This window comes from Pieris napi, chromosome 5, assembly GCF_905475465.1.
Source record: "Pieris napi chromosome 5, ilPieNapi1.2, whole genome shotgun sequence".
Classification (NCBI taxonomy): Eukaryota; Metazoa; Arthropoda; class Insecta; order Lepidoptera; family Pieridae; genus Pieris; species Pieris napi.
This window is the reverse complement of record NC_062238.1, coordinates 8,842,551-8,855,927: the sequence shown is the minus strand read 5'-3', so window position 1 is coordinate 8,855,927 and position 13,377 is coordinate 8,842,551. Positions and strand designations below refer to the sequence as shown.

At 32.2% G+C, this 13,377-nt stretch overlaps 1 protein-coding gene across 7 annotated transcripts in view; it reads left to right on the top strand.

The window, feature by feature from the left end:
* The window catches only part of LOC125049426 (trypsin-4-like), a 42,317-nt gene that overhangs the window by 17,436 nt on the left and 11,504 nt on the right, over window positions 1-13,377 (top strand). For 2 of the 7 annotated variants that reach the window (XM_047648709.1, XM_047648706.1), the window contains exons 1-3: window positions 10,630-10,756; window positions 11,306-11,435; window positions 12,212-12,461. In XM_047648709.1, coding sequence (XP_047504665.1) covers window positions 10,690-10,756; window positions 11,306-11,435; window positions 12,212-12,461 — 447 coding nt within the window. In that variant the 5' untranslated portion in view covers window positions 10,630-10,689. Of the gene's footprint in view, window positions 1-4,797; window positions 4,920-5,477; window positions 5,608-6,289; window positions 6,540-7,601; window positions 7,755-8,225; window positions 8,402-10,629; window positions 10,757-11,305; window positions 11,436-12,211; window positions 12,462-13,377 lie in introns of those variants that run through there. The other 5 variants (XM_047648713.1, XM_047648711.1, XM_047648707.1 and 2 more) reach the window with 4 other exon arrangements.

Sequence of the window (13,377 nt, the reverse complement as noted above, 5' to 3'; positions counted from 1 at the left end):
AGCCGTTCTTTAAACATTTGTATTCTTATGAAAAAAACGTGCGTTCCGACAACAAGTTAAGAACACGAGTCGGTGTTAAATTATTTGCTACTAGTAGACTCGGCCAAGCGTTGCTGTGGCTAAGATTTAAATACATAAGGCAGGAGAACACCAATCCACCATGCTTTTTTGGTGATTATGCCATTAAATTGTAGCTTATGTGAAACGTTGGTAATTACTATGATAAGGATCAATACCTAGGTACGAATAAAGAGCCTTCTCTAGCGGTGGTATTTTAATAAAAAAATAATAATAAAAGGACGCTTATTGTGACGTAACTATAAAAGATAGAGACATGCTGTCGAGACATTTTTTATAGATCATGTGTCCTTAAAAATTGTAATACATAATTTTGTTCTATTAATTAAATGTTAATAGTTTTCGCAGCGCACACGATTGAAGGAAGTTTTATTTTTATTTTTTTACACCTTGGGTTAGATTATTCAAGTTTTAGTAAGTATCCCTAATTTTTTTGAAAATGAAACATAGCCTATGTCACTCGGGAATAGTGTAGCTTGCCAACGGTGAAAGAATGTTTGAAATCTGTCCAGTAGTGACCGTAGAAATTAGAAAGCTAGAAACGTAAATACCTCTACCATTTTACGCAAATTATTTTTTCGAAATGAAATTTATTTTATTTTTCTAAGGTTTCTTCACAGAGTTATACCAAAGTAAGAACTGCTCCGAGCAAATACGCTAACTTCAGACTAAACTTTGTATAATAATGTGAAACAATAGGACTAAAATAATTCTAATAAAATATGCTTGAAAAAATTCCGATTTTGTTTACCTTAAGATACCATTTTGTTTATCTTTTTCTTGGTAAAAAATTAAATTAATATCAGCAGACTAACTGGTCAGCATCCATTGCAATGCAAAAGACGAACGAAAAAGCAAAAATTAATGTTGTATGCAAGCTCAATTAATGTGAATTTTACTTAAAAAATCGTTTCAGTTAAATAACGTCTCTTATACATACAATAAGTCTTTTAGGGTCCAAGACCCACCTTAAAATATACTCTTGATCTTTTACCTCTGAAACTCTAACCGACGCTACACCACTAATGGTAAAATTGTATCGAGTCGTGAAACGCACTCTCGAGAACGATAAAACTTTGCATTTTGATAAATTAAACTACATCTATTGGTCATGCTTTAATTGTCCACTTGATGTCTTACTGTTACAAAACTAATTAAAAAAAATCCCCATACCGCAAAAGTCAGACAACACTTTGTGTAGGCAAGATGTCTTCGGCACCTGATACGCCACGTCGGCCTGATTGTAAAACGTCCATTCGTGATGTCAAAACCTAAGATAATATTTGTAGAAAATAATTATTTTAATAAGTATATTCGAAAAAAAAGCAGTATGAAATATTGAAGTCGTTTAAAAGGAATTTATTTGAAGCTTATGTGTGATTACGTCATTTCTACATAGGTAGTTTCGTAAATATTCCTTACTATCGCTAACTACATTTACTAAATAACATGCTCGACTGTAGATCATGGTCCTGGGTACGATTACAGCATGGATCCGAAAAAAAACCCCAATTATCCAGCAAAAATTTTGTCGTGTCAGATATCATCGTAATCTGAGGGTCAACTTGTTCGCATACAGTATTATTATTAAAACCGTATCAAAAAAATAGTCAAAGTCAAGATATACCTGGATGATGTGGAGAATAAGGATTTTAATTGGCAAACATCACAAAATTACAAGTTCTATAAAAGTTTACGTAGAAAAACGTTTGTTTGTGATATTATATGCATAGAAAAGTCAGAGATTTTTTTGGCAGCGCGTAAAACCTTGGCCTCAGCTATTAGTTTCTTGATGAATTGAGTCTGAGTTTATGCCTGATTTTCAGATCAAAGGCCGGTTTACCCACGACGTTTTTCCTCATCCAACGAGCATCAATTAAAATATAAAAAAATGCAGTGGCGAGTTAAGTTCGGTGGTGTTTGCTGTATATGTTAAATGAAATACTTTGTTTGAAGCTGGGTAACAACCAATTTAAAATATGGGCTCATATCTAACACAAAATTAGGGGTAGTGGAGAAGCGTCGCTAACAAAAGGTAACATGGTTTATCTAAGGGTTTATAAATGTAAGTGACACTTCAATGCAAGTGCAGTCGACCTTCTTGGACATCATCGGAAACGAGTGTAAAAAGAACGGTAGCCGTATCAACAAATATCGTACTAACTGTAATCCATGTTTTATACCTATACATGTTCAAATTAGTTAGGAACTCCGCGATACATATTAATATTTGTAGATAAGGATTTTTTAATTACTTGCACATCGTGCGGTTTCGACTTTCGCTGGTGTAGTTTTATTATTTGAAACAGCTTACGACTAACAAGTAATGATAGAATCTTTCAACTAAGAAAGTACGCGTTCACGTTGAAACTGACTTAGTTTCAACGTGAATATAACCAAACTATGACAAACTGCAAAAAGTTGCTTATAAAAATACAAGAGAACGTTATAGAATATGTGCAGCATAACGATGGACATTACAAAAAGCGTTGGCAGACGGCGGCGAAGGTGGCCGGATGATCTCGTATATATCTCGATGATCTTTTGTTTTTTTTTCATTTTTTGACGACGAAACAACACATTTCTGAGAATTGTGACTTTTATCCTCCGGTCGTACAAATCACGGCTGTGCTAATGAAAAGCCGTAATTTTTATGTAATTCAAAGGTTTTACTATGGTGAAGGGAAACATCGTGAGCTAGCCAGCACGTCTTTGTCCAAAAAATTCGACTACTAACGTCCGGAAAGTCGAGTCGGTGTTAAATTATTACAACGGCTGCATTGTTGAAAGCTTGAAACATAAATACCTCTACCATTTGTTAATTTACGCAAATTATTCGTTAGTGATTGTTGCCGAAAATTGTGAGGGTGTAGAGTTATTATCTCTATTGTTATTATTATGTAGATTTTGTTTATATTGTATACTGATATGTGCATTTTGAAAAAAAGGTGGATCAAGGAGGAATGAGGAGGCTAAAGATTCTGTAAAAACAAAATCAGAATTATTATAATAGTACAGTTATTCATTAGCAGCAGCAGGTTATTTTTGCATCAGAGATTATTTTCTATATTTTTTTTAGAGTTATGTAACCTAACATTAGTTAAGTTACATATATATATTTTAGTAAATAAGTAGAAGCGTAAACAAAATGTAGGCAATCATCGCACACTTGAAGCCAAAACGAGCCCTTTAGTAACCACACTTATAAATTGTAATTTAATATTCTCGTTTCCGATGATGTCCAAGAAGGTCGACTGAATGCGGCATAAGATAAGCCATGTTAACTTTTCTCAGCGACGCTTCTCCACTACCCCTAATGTTGTGTTAGATATAAGCCCATATTATAAACTGGTTGTTACCCAGCTTCAAATAAAGTATTTCATTTAACATATACAGCAAAACCAGCGAACTTAACTCGCCACTGCATTTTTTTATAGTTTAATTGATGCTCGTTGGACGAGGGAAAACGACGTGAGAAAACCGGCCTTTGATCAGAAAATCAGGCTTAAACTCAGACTCAATTCATCAAGAAACTAAATCGAAATCTGAGGCCAAGGTTTTACGCGCTCCCAAAAAAATCTGACTTTTCTTTACATATCACAAAGAAACGTTTTTCTACTTGTAAACTTTTATAGAACTTGTAATTTTGTGATGTTTGCGAATTAAAATCCTTATTCTCCACATCATCCAGGTATATCTTGACTTTGACTAATTTTGTGATACCGTTTTAATAATAATACTGTATGCGAACAAGTTGACCCTCAGATTACGATGATATCCGACACGTCAAATTTTTTGCTGGATAGATAATTGGAGTTTCTTTTCGGATCCTTTCTGTAATCGTATCCAGGATCATGATCTACAGTCGAGCATTTTATTTAGTAAATGTAGTTAACGATAGTAAGGAATATTTACGAATATATTATATATATGTAGAAATGACGTAATCACTCATTTGCTTTAAATAAATTCCTTTTAAACGACTTCAATATTTCATACCTACTGTTTTTTTGTCGAATATACTTATCATTAAAATAATTATTTTCTATAAAATATATCTTCGTCTATTGTTTCGATGATTACCTATATAAAGTCATATAACACTAACTGATATCATATTTATTTTAAAATACATATATTATATAGATAAATCTTTATATGGGTAATTCGTCAGTCTATCGACGTGTCTTGCGGCAGCGTGTTAAATTCAAGGTACGGAGTGGGAAAATGTTACACAAAAGATCGGTGTCGTGTTTGCGATAATTTTGTTTGGTAACAGGCAATCGAAGTTTAATCATTATTTTTAATGATTTTAGCGTAATACGGAAGTCAATTACAGTACGAAATACCTCCTGAAACACGACGTCAAGCGCGTCGCCTCTTCTCTTCTCCTCTCTTTCTTACTTCATTCTTGGTCTTGATTACTAATAATATAAAATGGAATGTAAATTATGCACGCCAGTAGCATTGCAATATATGTAATATATCAATAACATAACCCCCTATTTACGTTAATTGCCCGGTTTTAACTAAATTTTCCATGTCTCTTTCCATCATAGCGCAGACCCAATTTGACAGAAAGAGTCAAACGAAATGAGGATGAAAAATAAAATAAACAAGTAAAGTATTAAAAATTAAATAAGTTTATTATTATTTGAACATTATCTATATACAACTTTATCTGCCTTTGTTTAATTAAAAAAGTAATTATTCGAACCTCTTTTTTATAATTTTTATTGTTATAAAAACTGAAAACATTCGTACTATACGTACAATGGTGTTTGGTTTTACAATGTTGAAGTCGTCGGTGCTATTTATTGCGTTGCTGGCAGCCATCTTGGGTAAGATATTTTTAATTTAACTTGTCATGTTATAGATGATTAGAATAAAATATACTTTTTTGATTATATCATTCCTTGGACGACGTGAAAACATGTTCAGTTTATTAAAGATGTCAATTCGTTTTCGAATCACTTTGATGAAAAAATATCGGGAAATATTATAGTCTATATATATTGCAGCAATGTTGATTGTTTGCCTAGTGTTTTCAGGGTGCGACTCTCCGCCCTGTGGTCGTGGGTTCGATTCCCGGCTGTGCACCAATGGGCTTTATTTTTATGAACATTTATTTTTATTTCTATGGTCTATTAAATGGTGATATAATTTTAATAGGGATAAACGTAATGCAAAACGGTTATTATAATTTAATTTAGGGGATTCTCGTTTAATCTAATTTACGGAAGAGTTCGACTTTTAATATATGTTTTGTATTTTTTTATATAAAATTGTCAAAAAACATATCCAACACATCCCTGGATACGATCTAAATAGATTATTTCAATATCGTTATTTAAAAAAAACAATCGTGATTTTTGAAATTTCTTGTTAATTTTTTTTAGTGGAGGCCAAAGATATTTCAAGGGAAAAGGTTCCATATGTAGTGTCTATCAAAGAGGCAGACAATCACATTTGTAGTGGTACAATATTACGTGGCAATTGGGTTTTGACATCTCCGCAATTTGTTTATGAGTATGTATTTGTAACATAATTAAATAAGCTAAGCTAAGCCATAGCTATATTGGTATGTATATCTCCACTTTATGCCTGGGCATGCTGTAACATTATTTTCTATTTGCTAAGTTGTAGGCAGAGAGACATTTAAAATATTTACTGCAATAATATAAAGCAAAAAATTAAAAAAAAATCGGTTGTCTGTAAATTCGGTTTCCTGACGATAGTTGAACGTGACAACGTCATTAATCGCTCACTCAAGTAGGAGAGAGACAGATGTCGAACGCTGAAGAGCGCGGAGTCCGATTGTGCCTCTCTGTCGCTTCGCGCTCTCGCTTGCATTTCAAGCCTTAAATGGAACGCCTCAGAGCGAGGTAACGCCGCATGATTCATGTTTTTTCGTGCGTGCAGCCGGCTCCATCGATTAATAAGACGTTGTCACGTCAAAAGTGTGTGCGTGTAACCTTTACGTGCGATTGAATTAAAACTTCTTTGGCATTGACGGCATATATCACTGAAATGATTAAATATTAACTTAAATAATAAATAGTCGCCATTATAAATAAAGTGAAGGGAAGTGAATTAAATAATAAATATCATATTATAATTTAATTATATTTATTATTCATGTGCTTTACAAAGATTATTCAAATACGAAGGTTAGTTTAGCACATTTCAATATAACCTTAACTGTTTCCAGTAAACAACCGAAGGACCTGCTTGTTGTCATGGGAACAGTTGACAAAACAGATTCAAAGGCTTTAAGTGTTCACGTAAAGAAAATAAAAGTTCACCCGAACTACGATTACATGGATTTCGCGTATTTCTTTGCGCTTTTGAAGACTAAAGAGGATATATCGTACAGCAAACTCGTGTTACCGATTGAACTTCCCACAGCTGAAACTATACCTGCTGAAAATTTATTAGCCTTTGGATGGAAGCTCAAAGGGGTTAGTGCAACATTTCAAATCGATGTTAGATTAGTGAATTACACGTTTGACAGTCAACCCTAAGGTTCTGCGTTCAAATATCGGCATCTATGGTATATTTTTCTATGTGCACAGATTAAACTTGTACAGTGATGCAAAACCAGTAAGTCGAAGGCCCGTATTCTAGAATGTCACTAAAACTTAAATGTGCTTTCAAGAGGTGCCAGACCGTTTTTTCATTATGGTAATAACATCAAATACAGAAATGTTTTATTGCCTGTCAATTCGAAAAAAGAATGGAACCACGCTAACGCCGCGATAAATATTAATTATATGTAGATTAGGATTGTCTTTTAGTTACTTATCGGTTGCTTTTAAATTGATTATTAATTATTGTATTTCGTACATAGAGATATACCTACTGTGGTAATACAAGGTTAGTATTTTAAATAAAATTTGCTATGTGACTATATAAAATCTGCTGTTACAACGTGATGTCCCTACTTTCAACCGAAATATACCAAGAATCTAGTTTTATTACTCGAAACAGCTTACGACAAACAATTAATGATAGAATCTCTCAACAAAGAAAGTACACGAGCCAGTTTCAACGTTAATATAGACAAAATAACTAGTGAATATGACAAACTGCAAACAGTTGCTTATAAAAATACAAGATAACGTTATATACTCGTAATAATATGAGCAGCAAAACGTTGGACCTTACGAAAAGAAGCTTTGGCAGATCGCGGCGAAGGTGGCCGGATGATCTCGTTGATGACGCGGGCATATAGTGTGGCTGCACCAAACTAAAACCAGGAAATATTGAAACGAATGGATAAGGCACTTACCCAAAATAGGATAAACTCTAAAAACAATTTTTGCCATTATTAATCTAATTTAAGTAACTTAAAATAATCCACAATATACAAAAATACCACTGTAACATTTATTACTTATACTTATTATATTATTATTTATTTACTGTAACATTAACAAGAAATAAAAAGTTTATTGTTATTTATTGTATAAAAACAACCACTTCATACTAGTAAAATTAATATAATTTTTTTTATTTTTCAGGATAAAAAACCAACAAATAATTTGCAAGTGAAAATTGTAACATCTTTAGATAATTACGTATGTGACAACTATACATGTCTTCAATATGCGCCTCATAAGTCTACTTTACCCATTAAGAATAACAAAGGATTTGATACCTATGAAGAAGACTTCGTAAGTGGCCCTTTGAGTATACTTTCAACATTTAAACAAATGGGACGGGACTTTCACAGAAGTTTTTCCAGTCAATTAAAATGCGCTGAATTCAATTCCCATAGTCGCTGGATTTGTTGTTTGATAAATATTTAATCAAACAATATAGTGACAGGACTTAAAAATAAATATACGCTATAATCCTCAGATTGAGTCGAGATTAAGATGATTTCTCGTGTATAGCAAATATATTGAATTTGACTAAGACTAGTCAGTAGTCACCCTTATGATTTAGTCTTACTCTGAATTTTTTTCTACATGATACCGTAATAAGTTATAAGAGTAATCTATTAGCAACCAAGGTGTCCAAATATGACAAAGGTGATGTGTTAAAATGTTTCAAGAACGTTGTAAAACCTGTTAAACAACGTAGTTAATTTTATCTGTTTTTGCTAATGTGTACTGCGTTACTAACATAATATTTTCCTTTAGAGTGACATCGGAGGGCCAGTAGTTAACGAGAACAAAAAAATTGTGGGAGTCATCCAAATAGTGTCCAAGCCTACTGATCCAAAACGTTCGGGATTATGTGCAAGAGTTTACGAAGGATTATCATGGATTAATGAAATGTTAAAGGACAATTATTAAGATATAAAAAATTTTGTATAATTTTCATATATTAAAACAATTAAAAATATAAAAAGCATCTTTTATTTTTTTTCATTATTTGACGACGAAACGTAACACAATTCTGAGAATTGTGAATCCTCCGGTCGTACAAATCACGGCTGTGCTAATGAATAGCCGTGATTTTTATGTAATTCAAAGGTTTAACGGTGAAGGGAAACATCGTGAGCTAGCCAGCACATTTTTGTCCAAAAAAATCGACTACTAATGTCCGGAAAGTCGAGTCGGTGTTAAATTATTACAACGGCTGCATTGTTGACAGCTTGACACATAAATACCTTTACCATTTGTTATGTACGCAAATTATTCGTTAGTGATTGTTGCCGTAAATTGCGAGGGTGTAGAGTTATTATCTCTATTGTTATTATTATGTAGATTTTGTTTATATTGTATACTGATATGTGCATTTTGAAATAAAGGTGGATCAAGGAGGAATGGGGAGGCTAAAGATTCTGTAAAAACAAAATCAGAATTATTATAATAGTACAGTTATTCATTAGCAGCAGAAGGTTATTTTTGCATCAGAGATTATTTTTTATATTTTTTTAGAGTTATGTAACCTAACATTAGTTAAGTTTCATTATATATTTTAGTAAATAAGTAGAAGCGTAAACAAAATGTAGGCAATCATACACTTGAAGCCAAAACGAGCCCTTTAGTAACCACACTTATAGAAGATCGACTGCACTTGTATTGAAGTGTCACTTAGATTTATAAACCCTATAGATTTATAAACGCGATATATTTATTAAAGTATCACGTTTACACACTCGTCCTGCCCACTTCGGCATGGCAATGCGGCATTAGATAAAAACTTATTTAATAATTATTTATTATTTAATTTACTAAGGTTTATTAAAAAAACCATTTGTTAAATATGCTGTAACCTATATGTAAATTAAGTGTATTAGTATTAGTTGTAGTAGCAGTGTTAGTAATTTAGTGATTTAGAAGTTATGTTTATTTAAGGCGAGTCACCTGCAGTCAAACTGCGTAAGCAGTTTTGCGGGGCATGGTTTGATTTAAGGTGTAACTTTTTTGTGAATAAATATATTAAAAAAAAAAAAAAAAAAAACACGTTAACTTTTGTCAGCGACGCTTCTCCACTACCCCTAATTTTGTGTTAGATATAAGCCCATATTTTAAATTGGTTGTTACCCAGCTTCAAACAAAATATTTCATTTACCATATACAGCAAACACCAGCGAACTTAACTCGCCACTGCATTTTATTATATTTTAATTGATGCTCGTTGGATGAGGGAAAACGACGTGAGAAAACTGGCCTTTGATCAGAAAATCAGGCTTAAACTCAGACTCAATTCATCAAGAAACTAAATCGAAATCTGAGGCCAAGGTTTTACGCGCTCCCAAAAAAATCTGACTTTTCTTTACATATCACAAAGAAACGTTTTTCTACTTGTAAACTTTTATAGAACTTGTAATTTTGTGATGTTTGCAAATTAAAATCCTTATTCTCCACATCATCCAGGTATATCTTGACTTTGACTAATTTTGTGATACCGTTTTAATAATAATACTGTCTGCGAACAAGTTGACCCTCAGATTACGATGATATCCGCCACGTCAAAAATAATTCTGGATAGATAATTGGGGTTTCTTTTCGGATCCATTCTGTAATCGTACCCAGGATCATGATCTACAGTCGAGCATTTTATTTAGTAAATGTAGTTAGCGATAGTAAGGAATATTTACGAATCTACCTATGTAGAAATGACGTAATCACTCATATGCTTCAAATAAATTCCTTTTAAACGACTTCAATATTTCATACCTACTGTTTTTTTCGAATACACTTATCATTAAAATAATTAACTTCTACAAATATTAATTTCGTCTATTGTTTCGATGATTACCTATATAAAGTCGTATAACACTAACTGATATCATATTTATTTAAAAATACATATATTATATAGATAAATCTTTATATGGGTAATTCGTCAGGCTATCGACGTCTTGCGACAGCGTTTAGCGTTCCTATTTACGTTAATTGCCCGGTTTTAACTAAATTTTCCATGTCTCTTTCCATCATAGCGCAGACCCAATTTGACAGAAAGAGTCAAACATGAGGATGAAAAATAAAATAAACAAGTAAAGTATTAAAAATTAAATAAGTTTATTATTATTTGAACATTATCTATATACAACTTTATCTGCCTTTGTTTAATTAAAAAAGTAATTATTCGAACCTCTTTTTTATAATTTTTATTGTTATAAAAACTGAAAACATTCGTACTATACGTACAATGGTGTTTGGTTTTACAATGTTGAAGTCGTCGGTGCTATTTATTGCGTTGCTGGCAGCCATCTTGGGTAAGATATTTTTAATTTAACTTGTCATGTTATAGATGATTAGAATAAAATATACTTTTTTGATTATATCATTCCTTGGACGACGTGAAAACATGTTCAGTTTATTAAAGATGTGAATTCGTTTTCGAATCACTTTGATGAAAAAATATCGGGAAATATTATAGTCTATATATATTGCAGCAATGTTGATTGTTTGCCTAGTGTTTTCAGGGTGCGACTCTCCGCCCTGTGGTCGTGGGTTCGATTCCCGGCTGTGCACCAATGGGCTTTATTTTTATGAACATTTATTTTTATTTCTATGGTCTATTAAATGGTGATATAATTTTAATAGGGATAAACATAATGCAAAACGGTTATTATAATTTAATTTAGGGGATTCTTGTTTAATCTAATTTAAGGAAGAGTTCGACTTTTAATATATGTTTTGTATTTTAAATTGTCAAAAAACATATTCAACACATCCCTGGATACGATCTAAATAAATTATTTCAATATCGTTATTTTAAAAAACAATCGTGATTTTTGAAATTTCTTGTTAATTTTTTTTAGTGGAGGCCAAATATATTTCAAGGGAAAAGGTTCCATATGTAGTGTCTATCAAAGAGGCAGACAATCACATTTGTAGTGGTACAATATTACGTGGCAATTGGGTTTTGACATCTCCGCAATTTGTTTATGAGTATGTATTTGTATCATAATTAAATAAGCTAAGCTAAGCAATAGTTATATTGGTTTGTATATCTCCACTTTATGCCTAGGCTTGCTTTAACATTATTTCCTATGTGCTAAGTTGTACGCAGAGAGACATTTACTATATTTACTGCAATAATATAAAGCAAAAAATTAAAAAAAAAAAAACATTTCTTTTTGCACTCTTCTTGATAAAAAAAGTGTGTGCGTGTAACCTTTACGCGCGATTGAAGTAAAACGTCTTTGGCATTGACGGCATATACATATCACTGAAATGATTAAATATTAACTTAAATAATAAATAGTTGCCATTATAAATAAAGTGAAGTAAATAATAAATATCATATTATAATTTAATTATATTTATTAGGTATTTATGTGTTTTACAAAGATTATTCAAATACGAAGGTTAGATCAGCAAATGTCAATATAACGTTGTTATTGAATATTATAGAATGTCGCAATCGTCAGAAAATTTATTATCAAATGTCTTATTTTAAAAGTAATAAATCAATAAGTATGTGTGTAAATTTGATTGAAATCGGTTAAGTAGTTTAGGAGCGGACCCGACAGACGTCCAGTACACACACCTAAAATACAAAATTTCAAACTTAAAAAAAATAATCAAAATACATATAATTGTAATCTTTCAAATTTTCAATTCTAATAGTCTGAACTATTCTCGAATATATATATACATATCTCTTTTATAGAAATATCTAGATAGCACGAAGTTTAAAGTGTAACAAATATAACTGTTTCCAGTAAACAACCGAAGGACCTGCTTGTTGTCATGGGAACAGTTGACAAAACAGATTCAAAGGCTTTAAGTGTTCATGTAAAAAAAATAAAAGTTCACCCGAACTACGATTACATGGATTTCGCGTATTTCTTTGCGCTTTTGAAGACTAAAGAGGATATATCGTACAGCAAACTCGTGTTACCGATTGAACTTCCCACAGCTCCAACTAAACCGGCTGAAAATTTATTAGCCTTTGGATGGAAGCTCAAAGGGGTTAGTGCAACTATCATCAAATCGATGTTAGATTAGTGACTTACACGTTTGACAGTCAACCCTTAAGGTTCTGCGTTAAAATATCGGCAACTATGGTATATTTTTCTACTTGCGCAAATTATACTTGTACAGTGATGCAAAACCAGTAAGTCGAAGGCCCGTATTCTATGTCACTAAAACTTAAATTTACTTTCAAGAGGTGTCAGAAATACAGAAATGTTTTATTGCCTGTCATTGCGAAAAAATAATGGCAGTTTTACACCGATATTTTACTTATTCTGCTATTCGGAGCGGAGAATAATCCACCAAAAAAGAGATAACTAACATCGGACTAACATGACTTTGTTTAATATATTTAGATTGAAAGATACTACCATAACTGCAAAGGGGCTTGACACCATTTTGTGTAGGCAAGACGTAGCAAGGAGTATCGGTCTGCGGCAATTGACACGCCACGTCATATTTGTCTTGACAATGTTGTATCACGAACAAATTTAGTCTGATTATAAAACGCATTGATATACAAAAAACCCAAGATGCACACTCAACGTCAAAAAAACGTCTTCAAAAAATGAGTAAAATTATGTTAAATAGTTGTAAATAAAAAAGTCATGTTCGACTCCACTCAATACCTTGTCCTACCGACCACGGTCGGTCGTAAAATTTTATTTATTTAAGTACGTATACACTGCGTTGTAATAACAACTTTAAGCAATTCGCGTAAGGTTGATTTTGCAATAATATATGCTTGTAACATATACTGTTATAGACATACTGTTATAGAAAGGGACAGAAATAGTGTTTCGGGACACTTTCGAGCGTTACTTTTATTCGAGACTGTGCATCTTGGGTTTTTTGTATATCAATGATAAAACGTCCATTCGCGATGATATTTCGCTTAAAACAATGGTAGCCG